Source organism: Macaca fascicularis, chromosome 1 (genome assembly GCF_037993035.2).
Source record: "Macaca fascicularis isolate 582-1 chromosome 1, T2T-MFA8v1.1".
In the NCBI taxonomy this organism is placed as follows: domain Eukaryota; kingdom Metazoa; phylum Chordata; class Mammalia; order Primates; family Cercopithecidae; genus Macaca; species Macaca fascicularis.
The window spans coordinates 139,516,521-139,536,784 of NC_088375.1; the positions used below are offsets into that span (position 1 = coordinate 139,516,521).

At 44.3% G+C, this 20,264-nt stretch overlaps 1 protein-coding gene across 4 annotated transcripts in view; it reads right to left on the minus strand.

The window, feature by feature from the left end:
• Positions 1–961: 961 nt before the first annotated feature.
• SLC44A3 (solute carrier family 44 member 3) overlaps positions 962–20,264 on the minus strand; it is a 74,125-nt gene continuing 54,822 nt past the window's right edge. For all 4 annotated transcript variants that reach the window (XM_005542660.5, XM_005542659.5, XM_005542665.5 and 1 more), the window contains 3 exons: positions 4,508–4,645; positions 3,258–3,494; positions 962–1,203 (listed from right to left, as the gene is read on the minus strand). In XM_005542660.5, the coding sequence (XP_005542717.3) occupies positions 1,099–1,203; positions 3,258–3,494; positions 4,508–4,645 (480 nt within the window). In that variant the 3' untranslated portion in view covers positions 962–1,098. The remainder of the gene's footprint in view (positions 1,204–3,257; positions 3,495–4,507; positions 4,646–20,264) is intronic.

The window sequence follows — 20,264 nt, forward strand, 5'->3', positions numbered from 1 at the left end:
TCCCGTCTACATAAATCTCTGAGGTCCGGGCAGAAGTATTTTTAAAAATCTGTCTCCAGGTAATTTCTCAGGTGGGGCTGTGGTTGAAAACCACTTCTTCCAGAATGTCTGCCGTAAGAGTGCTTGTGTGTCAGGATTTCTGAGATAAATTGTGTGTGCCATCATGGAATGTGATCTGGTGGAGAGACATAACAAAAAGAAAGTGGATTCACAGTCATATCAGAGCATGGAGGAAAAGGACAGAAGAGAGGGCAAGTAATGCTCAGAGGCATTGCAGAAGCATGATGCTATCAGAGCTGGGTTTTGAAGAATAAGTAGGAGTTTGCCATTAGCAAAGAGGAGGAAGAGTATTCAGAAGAAAGGAAGAGCATGTGCACCGACTAAATCATTGGTTACACTCCTGCCTGTCCTGTACATGCCCAGTTCAGGTGGTAGTTAATGTCAGAGTTTACACTTTGGGCTTTTATTGTCACCAAATCTAAGAACTGTACTTTGAAAAGTGAATCCACTCAGCATATTTCCAGGATTGGATGAATAGGGAAGTGTCCTACTCTGTATAAGAGCAACGTTCCACGCTGGACATGGTGGCACGCCTGTAGTCCCAGCTGCTTGGGAGGCTGAGGCAGGAGGATCACTTGAGCCTAAGAGTTGGAGGCTGCAGTGAGCTATGATGGCACCTGTGTGTCGCCACTATACTACAACTTTGGGAACATACTGAGACACTGTCCCTTTAAAAAAAAAAAATTCCAGAGATTTCCGCTAACAAAATCCTTAAAAAGGTTTATTTATTAGTTATGCACTTACAGACTTGCCTCAGTTCTTATATAGTGTACTTTTTAAACTGATGCATATAAACATGGTTTTAAGAGAGTTTTTCTGTCCTAATTTGTACAAAAAAAAAGGTGGTAAACTAATATGGTTCCAGTATTGTTACCTGGTCAAACAATAATGACACAGACAATGAGAAAGAATAGTTTATTAGGACTTCTTTAAAAAAGAAAAAATGCCACTAACTTTTCTCGAGTGGTCTTGTCTTCTATTCTGTAAATGGTTCTTTAGAAAGAAACGTTTTCCAGGTACAAGTCCCTAAATGGGTATCTATCTCGCAATGGCCTGGAGTTCTGTTCCCTCGTCATTCCTTAATGAGTGCTCGTCCTGCCGTGCCCTTGCATTGTTTAATTTGTTGCTCCTTTTTACAAAACTCTGAAACAAAAGAACAAGTTAGATGAGTATTAATGTGTCTGCACTGTTGATAATGTAGGGGCCAAGGGAAAACTTCTCCTTTGCCCTCTGAAGGTTTGCTGAAGAATTAACTTACAAAAGGCAGATTAACAGGCGAAATGGCATATAAATTAGCAAGCACAGCGGAGAATCACAGAGTGATTGTCTAACTATGAAATGGGGATGGGGAAGTGTGGATGATTTTTAGGGGGGTGGTAAATTACTTTTAGGGGAGTTTAATGAGCTTGAAGGATACTTAATGGCTGAGGACAAAGTCTGTTGGGCCCGCAGAGCAGACAGTGGTTTGTGACAAAAGTCTGTCCAGGTGTGTTGACTGAAGTTAGTTTTTGTTTCTGCTATATAAGTCCAGTTAATGGAAAACTCAGGGAAGGGGCCAGAGGCTGTTTTTTTCTTTGGTGAGTCTGGACTTTAGGCAGATAAGGGAATTTCATTCAGATGACAGCTTCATCCTGCACTTCGGGAGAAGGTCAGAGTCAAAGTGCCATATTCTGGAGTGTCGGTTTCTGAGTCCCAATGATAACCATTTACCAGTTCTTGGCCTTAAATTTCAGATAAATGGATCCTTAAGAAAGTTTCTCCTGTTAAAACAACTATTTTAGGGGGTAAATTTTAAGGTGGATTTTTTTTTTGCGGGGGGGGGTTAGGGAGACGGAATCGCCCTCTGTCGCCCAGGCTGGAGTGCAATGGCACCATCTCAACTTACTGCAACCTCCACCTCCCGGGTTCAAGCGATTCTCCTGTCTCAGCCTCCCAAGTGGCTGAGATTACAGGCGCCTGCCACTGCGCCTGGCTAATTTTTGTATTTTTAGTAGAGACAGGGTTTCACCATGTTGGCCAGGCTGGTCTCAAATTCCTGACCTCATGTGATCCACCTGCCTCGGCTTCCCAAAGTGCTGGGATTACAGGAGTGAGCCACCGTGCCGGGACTTCAAGGTGGATTTTTAACTGGAAAAGTAAATCAGGGGATGGGGACCTGGCTAGCTTCATACCACCATCATAAACACTTTCCTTAGAGTACATACAAATAAGTCAATAAACAAGTAAAAAGTAAAAATTGTATTTTGGCTGGGTGTGGTGGCTCACAACTGTAATCCCAGCACTTTGGAAGTGCTCTTGGGCACTCTTGGGCACTCTTGGGCAACAAGAGCAAAACTGTCTCCATAAAAAAAAAAAGTAAAAATTGTATTTTTATGTTTTATATGGAGAAGGATGAGGATACATTAATTATAAACTGTGGAAGTGGTTCTTAAAAAATTGAGTGGCTGCTGAACTAAAGAGTGCATTCAATGCTCTGTTTCAAGCTAAAAGGGCTTGAACACCTAATTTTAATGGCAACAGAATGAAAGAAAAGTATGAAAATCTATAACTCAGACAAGGAAAAGAGATGAGACATGATTCAGCTGTTAAAATATCCCTGTCTACCCAGGATAAGGCAAATAGGCAACAACTGTGTTGCAAAGGCTGTTGCAAACAGCTGCCTGCTACTTCCAGATACAAACAGTATGGGCACTCCGCTGAGGGTGTGGCTTTTCTCACACTGGTGTGCCTGGGCTAATAAAGGGCCCGAGAATTGCAGATCTGTCAATACTGGCACACATAAGTGTGCTCTCTCTAATAGAGTGGGTATGAACATCATGCTTGGAGATGCAAAAATGCTTTAGAAAAAGATCAACTGTTAAACTTCTAGACCACCCACAAGGCTACATCATGCCACGAGCACCAAAGGGACCTGAACTACTGTGTTCAGGACATCTTCTGCCCAGGGTAAGAAGTGCTGCTGCTTCTGATCAGCATTCTTGTTCAGCTTCACTTCTCCAGGGAGAAGGTTCTCAGAAAGGGAAGTGGGTTCAGCCTTGGAGAGTTCAGCCCAAATCCCACTTTCAGGCTCTGGGGTAGTAGAAGCCTCAGAGCCCTCTAGAAGACACAGGCTGGGTATGAGCCTCTTTTGTGTGCAGCTTTACAAAACTGAGATTGCGAGCGTGGATATTGCAACTGGAAATGAAATGTTTGCTTACCAGAAATTCTTCGTCCATAAAGTAGGGCTTTTCTGACGATCCATCATTTGTTTCCAGATCAACAGCAAAACACAGGAAAAGTGCATCCAGCACAGTTTCAAACACAGATAAAAAACTATGGGCTACTAAGTAGGCAAAAAAAGCTACCAATAACAGAGGGACTGCCCACACCTGGAATGCCCGATTGTAGTTAAAAGCCATGAGTCCTCCAAAAACAGTGAAACACACCACTAACACCTGTGCAAAAGAAGAGTTTGTTGAAAATCTTTATGAATCAGTTGCTTAGATGTTTTTGTCAGTTACAAGTAATGCTTTAATATACGTTCATGTGTGCAACGTGTGTGTGCACTATTGTAAAGAATGCTTGTCAGAAATTTTGGCAGAATGAAATAGAGGAAAAAATGAAAAGCTGTATCAAAAGGAAACCCAGTTAATGGTGGGTAGGAAGGTTATATGTTATTTTATCTGTGCCTAGCTTTTGTATTCATATAAATGTAATAATATCTCACAAACTTTTTATTCTGTTTTTTCACTTAACACCAAAATAAGCTTATTCACTTTAAAACTTTTTTAGAAAACCCCCCTTTCTTTTGAGACAGAGTCTTGCTCTGTCACCAGGCTGGAGTACAGTGGCACGATCTCAGTTCACTGCAACCTCTGCCTCCCAGGTTCAAGTGATTCTCCTGCCTCAGCCTCCCGAGTAGCTGGGATTACAGGCACCTGCCACCACGCCCGGCTAATTTTTGTATTTTTAGTAAGGATGGGGTTTTGCTATGTTGGCCAGGCTAATCTCAAACTCCTGACCTCAAGTGATCTTCCCGCCTCAGCCTCCCAAAATACTGGGATTACACATGTGAGCCACCTTGCCCAGTCCAGGTTTCAATACTCTTTCCATATATTCTTATTGAGAAACCCACAAACATTCATTTTCTGAGGTTAGTAGTATGTTCATTTTAGACCTGAAAAAGAATGAATCAGAATGGTAGAACTGATCACAGGTAAGAGAGTAAGAGTAGGATTAAAATTCTGGCTCTACCTATTGTAGAACCCTGGAAAGGTTATTAAACCTTCGTTTTCTCTTCTGCAAAATAGGGATACCTCATGGGATTGAGGATTAAATGAGATAAGGAAGCACAGAGTCCACTACAGAGTAAGTACTCAAGAAATATAGTTCCCTTTCAAACCAATTGTTGTGTGGCTTAATTTTCAGAATCCCAGGCTCCTTTCTGTATTTAGTCAAGATATCTCACCTTTCCTAGAAAAATTATGAAGTCTCCAAAGCAGTTAATAGATGTAAAATGACTTGAATTCTTGGACAAGATTTTGAATGCATCTTTTGCTGACGTACAGAAATCTGTCCCATTAATAGCAGTTGTAGTATATGCATTCTGAAACAGAAGAGAATTGTTTAAAAGGTAATTCTTATAATTATATTTTTAAGGCAATATATTAATACAGAGTGTTTGCAAACTAGAGTTACAATAAACCTACTCTCTCTACCCATAAAAAAATACCATTTTCAAATTCCTTTCCAGTCTGATTATACCCACATATATTTTCATATAGTGGCAGCAGATAGGAAAGATAAATAGGTACTTACGGTTAATATGAATATCCCACTACAAACATGTGGAAATGATGGGTAAAGCATAAGGGTTTTGTTTGCTTGTTTGTTTTGAGACAGTCTCACACTGTTGCCCAGGCTGGAGTGCAGTGGTGCCATCTCGGCTCACTGCAACCTCTGCCTCCTGCGCTCAAGCGATTCTTGTGCCTCGGCCTCCTGAGTAGCTGGGATTACAGGCGAAAGCCACCATGCCTGGCAATAAATTATTTTTTAATGCACAACAGAGTTTGAGGGCAGGAAGTTTAGGTCCCAGAAAGCAAGCAGGATCTAATGGTTTGTGAGAGCTGAACCCAAAGGTGCAACAGGCATGCAATTAGGCCCTTGCTAGGGAAGCGAACTCTTTCAACAAATTCAGGATTCATACTCAGTTCAACCTCAGTCAGCCATTCCAGGAAGATGGTACAGAAATCCACTACGTGCCTGGGACTGTTAAAATCCTAGGGTTTTGCAAAGGCAAAGCAACATCGCCACCTCCCAGGCCAGGGAATAGTGGAGTCCTACAGGTAACAACCACTGGAGAAGATGAGGAGCTCACAGGAAAATTTTACAGAGGACCCATGGAAATGAACAGCACGACAAACAGAATCTGTACCCTGAGAACAACCTGGAAAAAAAGTATTTAGGGAGCTATGTTTAAGGTACTAAGAAAATAGTGAAAGAAACAGTAACCATAAGGAATAAACAGAACAGTATGAAAAACGAAGAGGCAGAGTAGACAACAAACTGAATAGAAATCCTAGAAATAGGCCAGGCGCCGTGGTTTAGGCCTGTAATCCCAACCCTTTGGGAGGCCAAGGCGGGCGGATCACCTGAGGTCAGGAGTTCAAGACCAGCCTGAGCAACATGGAGAAACCCCATTTCTACTAAAAATACAAAATTAGCCAGGCGTGGTGGTGCATGCCTGTAATCCCAGGTACTCGGGAGGCTGAGGCAGGAGAATTGCTTGAACCCGGGAGGCGGAGTTTGCGGTGAGCCAAGATTGCGCCATTGCACTCCAGCCTGGGCAACAAGAGCGAAACTCTGTCTCAAAATAAAAACAAAGCTAGAAATAAAAAATATACAGTGTAACTGGTATAGTGTCATGATTATATATATTTTTTCTTTGTATAATAAGCATTTCTATGTTACCACATGGCTTTTATAATTTTAATTTTAATGCATATTCTGGGATGCACATATGTGCATGTGTACGTGCATGTGTGTAGCTGGGACATGTTGACTGTTTCAAATGTTTTGCTCTTATAAACAACCATGCGATGAACTCTTGATTTCCTGATTTTGGATAATTTCTTAAGCATAAATTCTCAGAAACAAGATTACTATATCAAAGACTACAAATGTGTGTGTGTGTGTGATTTATGTTCACATGAGATGATTTCTCAGGTCATTTTTTCCAAAGTACCTTCCCTTTATGACTACATTTCAAGACCATTTATGCCTCTTGAAATCTTTAAAAATGCTACTTGCATTGCAGATTACAACAAGAATTTAAAACTTTCCTGGGAAAATACACGAGAATACTACCTACTTGGGTTGTTGTCATTCCTTTTGGTTTGGATAAAGGATGAAAGTTTTTTGTTTCATGATATACAAATTAACCCTTTTGTACACCCCTTCAAACACATCACAAGGTAATCAGTGTGGAGTCTACTGCAGTAATCAGCCTGCCACGGTGCGGGGCCTAATAGAGTAAGTGGAAGAGATGAAGACCACTAACAAGTATAGGATTAAGAGAGCGGAATTAACTGACCCAGTTTACCAAACTCCCACTTCAAGGCCAACAAGAGAAGAATGTTTAGTTCTTAAAGACAAAAGGCTGAGCCAGGTGCGGTGGCTCATGCCTGTAATCCCAGCACTTTGGGAGGTTGGGGTTGGGGGCAGATCATGAGGTCAGGAGTTCAAGACCAGCCTGACCAACATGGTAAAACCCTGTCTCTATTAAAAATACAGAAAGAAATAGTTGGGCATGGTGGCACACGCCTATAATCCCAGCTACTGGGAAGGCAGGAGAAACACTTGAATCCAGGAAGCAGAGGTTGCAGTGAGCCGAGATCGCGCCACTGCACTCCAGCCTGGGCGACAGAGCAAGACTCCATGTCAAAAAAAAAAAAAAAAAAAAAAAGACAAAAGGCTGGAAACCATATCCCATAAGGGCACCATGCTTGCCTTAGAGATTTTCAGTCAGACATCAGATGAATTTCCTGCAAAAATGCCTTAATAGTATTCCACAAGGAACTTTTGGTTTTGGACTTACACAGAATGTGCGTGAAATTTGCTTTGAAAATCTCAAACCAGCTCTTGCTGGAAAGCTGCTCCAGTTTGGGGGCCTGAGCCTTGTGCAGGGATGTGGAAACTCATTTACTTATATTATTTAACTAGGCATCTTCAATCATCTTGGGTTTTCAAAGCCCTGATGACCAATCTATTCATTCATCCTCAAAGCACATCTGTAGGAAGGGTGGGTGAAGAATGGCATAATTGTTCCTTTACAGACTGGAAACCAAGATCAAGGGCATTTCCCCCAGGTCCCCTGGTGAATCCATGAGACAGAGACCTTTTTATTTTTATTTTTTTAATTCTAACCTTCTGGACATTACACTATCAATTTTCATTAGGAAAAATTGCTATTTAAAAGCATGGTGGTTACGGTAAGCACAGGCTCTGTAGCCAGACTGTCTCTGTGCTCAAAACCCAGTTCTACCACTGCCTGGCTGTTGGTCTTGGACAAACGATCTAACCTCTCTAAGACCTCAATTTCCTCATCTATAAAATGACTTACAGCACCTACCGCAAAGGGATGTTGGGAGGATTAAAGAACATACTCCCTGTAAAGCACACAGAAAATGTGTAATAAAGAGTGGTTATTATCATCCAGACATCACCAAAGATGATCTCATTTACAACTGGGAACACAGAAGCAACTCTTTAAGCACCTGAGGAGGTGTGGCAGGGGCCTGTGGTTGCTTTATCTGTAGGCTTTAATCCCTCACACCCACAGGGATCCAGGAAAGGGCTTTTCAGACCACATGCCAGTCCCCAGCATCATCTTACTTTGTTACGGCAACTCCACCATGTGCCGCTCAGCCTCTGTCTCTGCCTCCTCTCTTCATTCAGGCCGTCTCCAGCCCACCACCCCATCACTTCCTGGCTCTAAACTTTCTAAAGTGCTTCTTGCTTCCCACAGGGAAGCACTGTTTTTGTGGGGACTTCTTTTTCTGCAGATCACTGCCTCGTATTTAATTTAGCACCATCTCTCATAAGCAATAAAAAGAGATTTCGCTCTTTGGCTAAAATAATTAAAAGTTAAAAAGATATTATACTTTCTCATGCATGTGTTGACTCCAAAGAGTTTTGGGGCCTGTAAGCATTTATCTTTTCTTACGTATCAGGCCCACGGAAAGAGGGCATTAAAACCACTCTGATAGAGAAACTATATATGCCTTCCTGCAGGTACCACACCACTAGCATTTACCAGATTCAACCCTGAGTGCAACAGAGAGATCTAGAATTAACTTCTGAATGAATAGGGGGAGGAGGGAGGAATCACTCAAGACACAGGATAGGGATTAAACATTTCTGCTGCTTCAGCATTAGCTAATTTATACTTATTCTGAACAGAAGCTACTTGTCAGGCAGCTGGAAGATGGATTGCACTAACATTTTCATCGTTAAGTCCTTGTTCTGAGCATTTGTATTTGCCTGGGATGACAGAACTCAGGATTAACGTGCCAAGGTGATCTGCAGACTCTAACAATATGTGGAAATGATTGGCCATAATAAGGATTAGGAAACACGTTTTATTGGTTGTGGAAGTTAAGAGATCCTAAAGGCTAACCTTTAAACAAGTAAGCAGGAGGTAGTGGCATTCGGCTTTTGATTTATCCCCAAAATTCAGTGTGCATACTTCTTTAGCGTCACAAAACAGATGGGTGGATATTTCTGTCTTGAAATTGAAGCTATAAACACACAAGATAGATACGAGGAAGCATTGCCAAGTTGGCGGTGGTAGTACCTCAATATTAGATCCCAATTCTCATTCCCTTGCTTGGGATTGAAGACTCCCTCCAGGTACAGGTGGATTAGTTTTCAGACTTTAACGGACTGGTCGCCTGGGAGTGTCCCAAGTGGCTGAGAAGCACTGGGGGAAGAACACAATGAGGACGGCCCTGTGTGGCTGTGAGGGCTTCAAAACAATGAAATACATAGCACAAGTGCACATGTGAGGGCCACGAAGAGCAGAACCACAAGCTGGAGGGAGAGGGGATGAGAAGGCTCAGCAGGAGAGATCAGGGAAGGCTTCATGGAAGTGGCATGTGAGCTGGCCCCAATGTTGCCTGTCTCCAGCAGGGTAGGAGGCAGCAGCAGGAGCCAGCAATGTGAGCCACAGACGTGAGCGTACCAGCAGGCACTGGGGGGCCTGAGCAGAGGAGAAATGGGAAACAGGTCTGGAAGAGTCGGGGGTCAGCCCTCGGTGGGTGGGGCTGACACAGTGTGGAGCAAGGCAGTGAAAGGAAGTTTCAGGAGGACTCATGATTTTCAGCCTGTGCCTCTGGAAGCTCTCCCAGGCTGCCCTGGGGAAGTTCAGGTCAGATCTCCCTCATGACCATCTTCCGCTGAGCCACGAAGCTCTGCACCTTCCAAGGCTCATTCCTATTCAAGCCTAGGAGACTCCCCAAGCACCTTCACAATGCCTGCGGGGCTCTGCTGGAGTTGGGTAGAAATGCTGTGTGGCCATGCAGCCATTGAGCACACCAACCTGCCAGCAGTCATAAGCCAGGGGCTAGGCCCAAAGACCGTGAGTTCTCGGGAGAAAATAGGAGCGTTAGGAATAGTAACTCCTCCCAGGCACTCTGGCTCCCCTCCACCCCTACCTCAGTGGATGCCTTAGTGATATATCCCAAATGCCTTGGCACAGACCTAACGGTAGCTACAACTTTCTAATTTCCATCTGTGGCCTTTTTCTTTTGCAGTCATTAGGCAGGTGTGCAACTTTTGTGTGTAAATAATAAATAATAATGGCATTAATCTATCACATACTATGTGCCAGGCTCTATTCTACCTCTCCCCGAACACATTCACTCATTTAGTCCTCTTAACTCCAACCCGATGAGGTAGTTAAGGAAACTAAAGCACAGAGAGGTAGTGTACCCCCGGTCCCACGCAGGTCATAGATGTTGCGTCCGTCTTCCATGAAGTAGACCTCTAACTCGTTCAGGCCCATATGCTGGAAAACATTTACTTTGAGCTGTACTTTGCGCTTTTTCTCCCAGAAAGGTCAAAATAACAAAGTGGTGTTCTCGTGAGATGCACCATTGAAAACAGCTGAGGATGTGGCAGGACGGCTCAGTGGAAAGAGGCTGGATTCCAGCCATGTTGCCTCCAAAGACTTGCAGAACGGCTTCCACCAAATCACATCATTTCTCAAAGGCTCTCACTTTGCTGCTTGGAAAAGACATCCACCAACTCCAACGTTCCATGATGCTTTATGTTTGTGCTTCGTGGCCAGCCACCCTCAGATCATCATCTCATTAGATCTCATCTGTTTTCACCACAACTCAGTGAAATAATCACCGTGGGTGGTATTATTCCCTGCCGCCTTTGTGTGTGTGTGTGTGTGTGCGCGCGTGTGTGTGTGTGTGTGAGAGAGGGAGTCTCACTCTGTCGCCCAGGCTGAAGTGCAATGGCACAAATGTACTCCAGTGTTCAACTGATTCTCCTGCCTCAGCCTCCTGAGTAATTGGGACAACAGGCACCCACCACCACACCTGGCTAATTTTTGTATTTTTAGTAGAGACAGGGTTTCACCACGTTGGCCAGGCTGGTCTCAAACTCCTGACCTCATGTGATCCGCCCGCCTCGACCTCCCAAAGTGTTGGGATTATAGGCATGAGCCACTGCGCCTGGCTGGTATTATCCTTATTTTATAGAAAATTCTAATTATTGAAGAAAATGAGATTTAAGTGTCCTTTTAGGTAAGAGAAAATCTAGATTACCTCTTTAAGTTACTTTGAGAGCTATCCAAGAATGTTAATTGTAGCTTTAACATAGAAAGAGCGTTTTTTTAACTCCTGAAATCAAATGCTTAGCCAGCACAGCTCAGCCCTTTGTCCATCATCAGCTGAGTCTGTCCTCTGACTGAACTCAACTGTTTTCTTCTTTTGGTGGCAGAACTGTGAATCTGGGTTTCTGCCGACTCTTCAAAAAGGTAAACAGAGTTTCCCTCCGTAGTGGAGGGAAGGTATTTGCTGAAAACCATGCCATGAATAGCCAGCTTTATTTCTGGAACGCCTTCCTCACAGAATTCTGATATTTATTCTCAAAGCAAGAACTACTAAAACAAACTTGAGAAACTGGACAGTGAATAAATAACACTGGCATTCATACTTTCCTCAGAACTAAAAAAATTACAGTGAAATCTGAGTCCAGATACATCCCCATACATCCAGGGGCCTTCCTTGGACCTACAGTAAAACTGGCAGGAACCGTCCTAGACCAGTTTCATCTTGAGCCCTGTTTTTATCACAAACATATGTGGAGTGAGGCAGTGCACAGCCTCTGGGCCTTCCAGGGCCCTGCATTCACCGTTCAGATCCCTTCAGGAATGCACCGGTCACCAGGATGCAAACAAACATCCAATGAGATGGTGAGGAGGGAAACCAGCCAGTCCCCTGGGGCTGCCGCCAGGTGGGAGGTGGGGTGGAAGAAGGAAGGACAAATATGAGAGCTGCCTATGAAGCCAGGAACAGGGCTGTGCTGTTTTGTTTGCTCTTTTAAAACTTTTCTTTTTGCTTAATTTTTAGAATGGCTTTATTATTTCTATGCTTATCATAAAAAAATCAAATAACACAGAGACAAAGAAGCAAGAAAGTCACTGTGATCCCACCCCTTAGAAATAACCACTGCTAACATCGCCTGGCCCTCACCCCAGCACCCCTCTGTGAATATACACAGAGGAAGAAAGGCAGGCCGGATACACTGAGCATGCGCTACAGTAATGAACTCACTCTCTCCGCGGTACTTTAAATAAAAGGACAAATGTTCATTTGACTTCAACAAAAGAAAATGAAACTAAACTGACGCTGAAGGAATACCCAAATTTCAGGCAAATTGCACCTTCACACACAAGACGTAGGTTTTAAAAAAGTTTTCTGAAACATTAGGAAGTTAGAGTACTTACTGTTTTTTTAACATAGGGTTTTAAGTTTAGGCAGTGTAGATAAGAAAGATGAGTCCTCTCACGCTTTCTCCTGCATCCTGATTTTAGTGAGTTTCATTATTCTGACTTTGCCAGGGTTTTGAACATTTATAGGCTCTTTGATGATGAAAGTCTCTACGTCTAAGTTGTTTTTGTTTGCTTTGTTTGAGACAGGGTCTTATTCTGACACCCAGGCTGGAGTATAGTGGCTCGATCATGGCTCACTACAGCCTCAACCTCCTCCCAGGCTCAGGTGATTCTCCCACTTCAGCCTCCCGAGTAGCTGGGAATGCAGGCATGTGCCACCACACCTGCCAAATTTTGTGTAGTTTTTGTACAGATGGGTTCTCGCCATATTGCCCAGGCTGGTCTCGAATTCCTGAGCTCAAGCTGTCTGCCTAACTTGACCTCCCAAAGTGCTGGCATTATAGGCATGAGTCACCGCACCCGGCCTAGTCTTTGTTTCTTAATGAGGTGTATGCAGCACTGCCACCGTGCCTGCCCCTTCACACACCTGCTGTGGACCACTGCATTCACACCATCCTGGAAGGCCCCAGTGGTTCCTCCACTCCCAGATGTGGTTCTCTCTGCTGAAATGCCTTCTGATCCTTGGCCTCTCTGTGGGGCTAATATTTGTTGAATAGATAAAGAAAGATGTTCTGGCAAACCAAGAATATCTTCTGAATAATATTTCTTCCTATGAAACCCAAATTCAATGGATTGATCCCTTTGTTCTCTCAGCAGAATGTGCGGATTAAAAGGCATCCTAGATATCACCTAGAAAAATGCTCTCATTTCACCAATGAGGAATTGGCAATCTAGATGAGGTAGAGGAAGTGACAAAGATGGAACAGGAATCAGGTGCTCACAGCCAGTGCTCTTTGTGTTAGATAAGCCTTGTCCTCCCACAAATTCAGGAAAGGCCACATTAGGCAACAGCATCTTGCTGGACTTGATCCTTCATTGATCTGCCAGCAAAGCTCTGCACTCTGCGGAGAAAGCCCACTAGAACGATGATTCCTAATGAAGAGACAGGTCCAAGTTAGAGGACCGTGTGGAAGTGTCACCTTCATCCCCCAAGCTCTTTCCCAGTTGGAGTGCTGCTACATCCTTTATTCCCATTTGACCTGTGCATAATCAGTGGTGGAAGGGAGCAAATCAGAAGCAAGGCCTGGTTTTCTGGAAGGCAAAATTAAACAGTGGACCTGTGACATGGGAAACACAGAGGATGGGGAATGTTTGGGCTATTACTGACTTCAGGCTTTCTCAGAAGGAAGATGACATAGATGGGTTTGTCGCTATTAGTGAGCGCCACTCCCTGGTTTCCTCCTCCTTACCCTTAGCCTTGGCAAGGAACTCCAGGCAGCACAGCAAAGCCAGTGGGCCACAGCTTTTGGAGTCACGAGGATGACCACATAGTAGTGCTGTCACCCTGGACATGCTCTTCATCCTCTGGGGCTGTTTCCTCATTTGTACAATGGGGATAATACCTACCTAATACACAGAGTCCTAGAGAAGATAAACCGAGACTGTGTAAGCCAAATGTTTACCATGCTGCCCGGCATACTGGGCCAAAGTGGATGTCTATGGGACTTACAGACTTTAGAAGGTTGGTTCCTTTTTTTTTTTTTTTTATTTGGAGTCTCACTCTCTCACCCAGGCTAGAATGCAGTGGTGTGATCTCGGCTCACTGCAACCTCCGCCTCCTGGGTTCAAGCGATTCTTCTGCCTCAGCCTCCTGAGTAGCTGGGAGTACAGGTGCGTGCCACCATGCCCAGCTAATTTTTTTTTTTTTTTTTTTTTTTTTTTTAGTAGAGATGGGGTTTAACCATGTTGGCCAGGATGGTCTCGATCTCCTGACCTTGTGATCTGCCTGCCTCGGACTCTGAAAGTGCTGGGATTACAGGCCTGAGCCACTACGCCCAAAGATTTTTTTTTTTTTTTTTTTTTGAGACGAAGTCTTGCTCTGTCGTCCAGGCTGGAGTGCAGTGGCGCGATCTCGGCTCGCTGCAAGCTCCGCCTCCTGGGTTCACACCATTCTCCTGCCTCAGTCTCCCGAGTAGCTGGGACTACAGGTGCCCGGCATCACGCCCGGCTAGTTTTTTGTATTTTTAGTAGAGATGGGGTTTCACCGTGCTAGCCAGGATGGTCTTGATCTCCTGACCTCATGATCTGCCCGCCTCGGCCTCCCAAAGTGCTGGGATTCCAGGCATGAGCTACCACGTCTGGCCGATTAGTTCTTAAGAGAATGTCAGCCTTCTCTGATTTGAGGCCTTGAACTGAGGAAATGGTGGGAGAGAGATGGAGAGCAGAAACTGGAACATTCGTGTTTTTCATGTGTTCCATGTTTTGGGGAGATCATTTCAAGTCAGGTGCATGCGTCTCCACAAGCACACTGTTGGGGAGCCTAGGGGTGGGGAAGCCAGAGCCGCCCTGCCAGGCTGCTTGGGGAAGGCCTAGTGACAGAGAGCCTGGCCAGAAATCCAAAGTCACTGGCTGCTGGGAATAACTATTGTTTGGTAACACAGCTTGGTCCACCTTGCAGAGAAAAACGTTTATAATTTAAAGGCATTTGCTTCAGAGACATTCACTGTAGTAATATATCTTTTCTTTCTCTTGAGATGGGGTCATGTAACATTACCCAGGCTGGCGTTGAACTCCTGTGCTCCAGCAATTCTCTCGCGTTGGCCTACCAAGTAACTGACTATAGGTGTATGCCACCACACCAGTTTTTTTTTTTTGTTTTTTTTGGTTTTTTTGGTCATTAAAAAAAAAAAAGCAGAACATTCAATTTACCATCTTAGCCATTTTTAACTGTAGAGTCCAGTAGTGTTAAGTATATTCACATTGTTGCAACAGATCTCTAGAACTTTCTCATCTTGCAACATTGAAACTCGATAACCACTAAACACTAATTTCCCCTCTCCCTAGCCCCAGTGCCCTTTAAACATTGTGTTTCCATGATTTTTGACTACTTTAGATACTTCAAATACTGCGTGATTTTATTCATACAGTATGTCTACTTTTACTGTATTTGTCAAAGACAGTATTTTGACTACTACATTCAGCATTTGAAGTATCTAAAGTAGTCAAAGTACTGTCTTTGACAAATACAGTAAAAGTAGACAAACTGTATGAATGGAATCAGTATTGAGGCTGAGAGAGAAATCTTACTGTATGGATGATTGGAAATACTGAATGGAATCATACAGTATTTGTCCTTTGTGACTGGCTTATTTACCTTAGCATAATGTTCTTGGGGTTCATCTATGTTGTAGCATATGACAGGATTTTCTTCTTTTTTTAAGGAAAAGAAGAAATACACTTGGCTACATAATATTCTACTGTATGGCTATATCACATTTTATTTATCCATTCATCTGCTGAGGGCACTTGGGGTGCTTCCACGTCTTGACCGTTGAGAGGATGCTGTGATGAACACGGGTGTGCAAATAACTCTGAGATCCTGCTTCGAATTCTTTTGACTATACACTCAGAAACAGAACTGTTGGATCATATAGTATTACAGACCCATTTTTAAGTTTTTGAGGAAACTCCATACTGTTTTCCATAACAGTTACAACATTTTACATTTCCACCAGCAGTGCACAGGGTTCCAACTTTTCCATATCCTCACCAACACTTATTTTCTGTTCTTTTGATAGTGGTCATCCTGATGGGTGTGAGGTAATATATGGCAGTTTTGATTTACATTTTCCTAATGATTAGTGATGCTGAGTGTCTTTTCATATTGGCTATTAGTATAGCTTCTCTAAAGAAATGTCTCTTCAAGTCCTTTGCCTTTTTTTTTTTTTTTTTTTTTTTGAGATGGAGTCGCTCTGTCGCCCAGGCTGGAGTACAAGTGGCGCAATCTCAACTCACTGCAAGCTCCACCTCCCAGGTTCACGCCATTTTCCTGCCTCAGCCTCCCAAGTAGCTGGGACTACAGGCGCCCGCCACCATGCCTGACTAATTTTTTGTATTTTTAGTAGAGATGGGGTTTCACCGTGTTAGCCAGGATTGTCTTGATCTCCTGACCTCGTGATCTGCCCACCTCAGCCTTCCAAAGTCCTGGGATTACAGGCGTGAACCACGGCACCCACCCTTTTTTTTTTTTTGAGATGGAGTCTTACTCTGTCACCCTAGCTGGAGAGCAATAGCATGATCTTGGCTCACCACAACCTCTGCCTCCCAGGTTCAAGCTGTTCTCCTGTCTCAGCCTCCCAAGTAGCTGGGATTACAGGCATGCAACACCACGCCTGGCTAATTTTTGTATTTTTAGTAGAGATGGGGTTTCACCATATTGGTCAGGCTGGTTTCGAACTCCTGACCTCATGATCTGCCTGCTTCAGCCTCCCAAAGTGCTGGGATTACAGGTGTGAGCCACCACGCCCGGCCGTCCTTTGCCCATTTTTAAATCGGGTTATTTTTGTTGTTGTTGTTAAATTGTAGAAGTTCCTTATGTATTTTGGACAGTAACTTCTTAGCATATATAGTTTACAGTTATTTTCTCCTATTCTGTAGGATGATTTTCACTCTCTTTTCTTGGATGTGTAGAAGTTTTTAAGTTTGATGTGGTCCCATTTGTCTACTTTTTATTGTGTTGCCTGTGCTTTTGGTGTCATATCCAAGCAATCACTGCCAAATCCAACGTTCTGACACTTTTCTCCTGTATTTTATTCTAAAAGTTGTATAGTTTTAGGTCTTTTAGGTCTTTACTTCATTTTAATTTTCCCATATAAGGTAAGGGTCCCACTTCATTCTTTTACTTATGGATATCCAGTTTTCCCAAGATCATTTGTTGACGAGACTGTCCTTTCCCCATTGTGTGGGCTTGGCATCTTCGTCAAAAACCATTTGGCCATATATGCAAGGCATTATTTCTGTGCTTCCTATTCTGTTCGTGGCCTATAGATCTATGTAGCACAGTGTATCTATGTTTATGCCAGCACCACACCATTTTCATTACTGTGGCTTTGTAGCATGACAGATGTTTTCTTTCTGAACCTCAAAGACTATTTGTCCCTCCCATTTTAGCCTCCTCTCTTCACTGGATCTTCTGCTCAGGAAGTAGTTTCCCTTGCAGTCAGTTCTAAGTGTGGTTAGAGCAGGTCCAACGAGAAAGGGCAGCTCCTTTGAGCGAGTATTTCTTTTTCCTTTATTACCTCCCTGCTCCTTTTGGTATATGTTAAAAAGCTGTGTGAAGGCAGCATGAACCCAGGGCTGATACTGAGGCTGTTTGGGTCCTCATACTCATTCTTCAATCCACGGACACACGTGGAAGGTCTGCTTTGGCCACGCTCCAGGCTGGGGACTGGGGACAGGGCACTAAGTGAGGTCAGGAGCCTCGTGTTCTTTGAGGCCTAACCAAGTTTCTCTGTTGTTGCTTTGATGGAAGCGAGACGTGGGCATGGCACACACCCAGAGCGCCCCTCTCCACCCGCACTGGGGTGCATCCTGATGAAGTCATTCAACCTCAGCTGTCTCATTCCTGGGATGAATGCAAGTCTAGCAAATGCTCTCTCTACCCCACCCACGCCAACTGAGGCATTCCATAGAAGGCAAGAGAGGGAAGAGGAAACCACTTGAAACACTGTCAAACCTGGATCCACTTGCCAAAACTTTTGGGAACTTTTTCACCCCACCTAGATAAGAAAGCTATTTGAAGCAAAATTCTCTTAGCCACTTCCTCTTCTACTTTTCACAAACTTGTGTCTCAAATGTCTGTAGAGATGGGACTCTCAACAGAAGGAGGAATGTCCAGCCACCCCTAAGACATGTATGATGGTTGGCTTCACTCTCTTTGCTTCTGTTTCTCCCCCTTGTGTATTTTCTCCTTTCTCTTCTCTCCACATTCCCCATTCAAGCAGGACTCAGGCTCTGTGCTCATTCCCCCAGTTAAGGTTAGGGGGCCAGGTGGGGAGTGGAGGCAAGAAGACATCCAGTCTTCAATTCTCACTGGCTTTTGTTTTCCAAAATTTAGGCTCTTTAAGCCCTTACCTGCCAGGGGAAAAGGTGAAGAAGGAGGTTTCCCAATACAGACCAAACACCTTGGAGTAGCAGGCGAGTGTGCAGGTTTCCTCCAGCCTCACATTAGAAGCCTCACATTAGAAAATGACACTCTCCTGGGCTAGGGGAGGAGGAAACAAAGGTCTATGGGTCTTGTCCAGGTCTGCCCCTCACCTTTTTTTTAAACACAGCTTGGAGAACTGGCAAGGCTCTTCTATGACCACTCCCAGGTTCCTGGTTTGCCTGGGAGTGAGGGGGTACCAGAGACATGGGGCTTCTAGGTGACCAGGACAGTTGGTCACCTAGTGCTAGCATATCAAGGCAGATAGGACCATGGGTGACCATAGGTAAAACATTCCTACTTCCCAAGCTGGGCCTGAGGAGCCATAAAGATGGGAAGATGATGTCTCAAGGGCAACCTATATCTACTAATGTCTGGGGACACCTGAAACCTCATATATCCCCAAGGAGGGGATAGCTCAAGAATAACAAATTAAGTTTTCCACCCGTCCAGTGGAATGAGAGCTCAAAGTTAGAAATTAGGTTGAGAGACATGATACAATATCATCTGCACATCTGAATCTGTGGCTGCTCTTCATAGCACGTGGAAGTCATTCAAAGATGAGACTCAGGTGGTCGTGGCCTGGGGCATCATGTGAGTCCTGCTTGTAGTAGGACATGACTTAGTGAGTGTTAAATCAAAGTGGCATGTATTTCTTCAGCCACAGTGACTCACGTCTCCTTTCATATGCTTTTTTCTTTTTATGAATGCATTCTCTAGTCTCTGGCCAATCATCACTTCCTTCCTCCAACAAGTCTCAATGCCTTAGGACAAATAAGAATGACAGCTGAGGAATGTGCCCACAGTCACTGCCTTGCTTAGAAGAGCGTGGACTTCAAAGTGGGCAGTTAGACCCCTCGGACAACAACTGTTCCAGACAAAGAGAAATGCCCCAAAGAATCCTGCTCTCCATCCTAAGGGAAGAGGACATTGGGGGTAGGAGCTACTTAATGGTTTCATTTCATTTTCCACACTAAGTGAATTTGGGAAACGTTGAAGCTAATCTATCCTCTTCACATTTCTTGAGCACTGGGGGTAATGTTGACAACTTAGGTTGGAAAGTTCCCTTTTCCACTCTGAGGCACCTCCCCACCTAGCCCTTGCCTAGCTGTGATCACAGATGACAGCCTGGCCCGGCCTAGCCCAGGCAGCGTGGTGTCCACTGCACACACTAACCTGTGAGTGGGAGGGCATAGGAGGAGTCAGCCTGAGCTGCCAGATCCCCACATCCGAACACTGCTCGTCAGAACACAGTGTATTCACATGTCACCTGCTTCCTCCTTTATGAGGAAACTGGATGTGCTGATTCAAAGGTGGATTTCTTAAAGTTAAAAACCTGGGCGGTCTCCCTCAGCCTATTTCCAGTGTACCTAGAACATGTCATCACAGGAAGGCACAAAGAACATAAAGGGGTTGCTTCATGTTCCACATGGGGTTCAGACTTGTGAAAGAAGGCTCAGATTTACAGAAATGGTGACTCCTTGGATCAGCTGACCTTTTAAACTAGTGTTGTTGGAAACAGTCCCAGTTGCCTTTGCTACCATTAATAAAGGGTGAGACCCCAAACTTTCCAGGATGCAAATGTTCCTCACCCTTCTGCCGCCATGAGCATGGGCCTGTCTTCCATGCTGCCCAAGAGACGGGGGAGATCTACATAGAGTTCCGCCAAAAGGTACCCCAGGGCAGCTCATGTAGACATACTGTGTAAAGTGACACACCTGTCTGTCCTCCAGGAGGCTCAGAAGGGCAAGGGAAGAGAAGATGCAGAATAGGGAAGGGAATCAGAATGAGCTCTGTCCACCGTGTAATCTGGTTGAGGCATTCAAGCCCTCTGGACCCCAGATTCTGAATTATGAGAGGAGGCTGTTCCATGATCTCTAAAGTTCTGGGGTTCTGAGTCCCTACCCTGTGGAAGGAGTGCCCTAGTGGACTGGTGAAAACCTGGGTTTAAATCCCAGTGTGGTGCTAGTCTTGATTTCCCTGGCTTTGTGTTTCTGTGGTCAGGGACTTCCTTTAGGCTAATGCCTCTCATTTGTTTCAGGGAAGGAGGTGAACTTAAGGGACTGGGCAAATTTGGAGGGAGCAGCAGAGTGCAGGCGGGCTCAGGCCCTTCCTCAC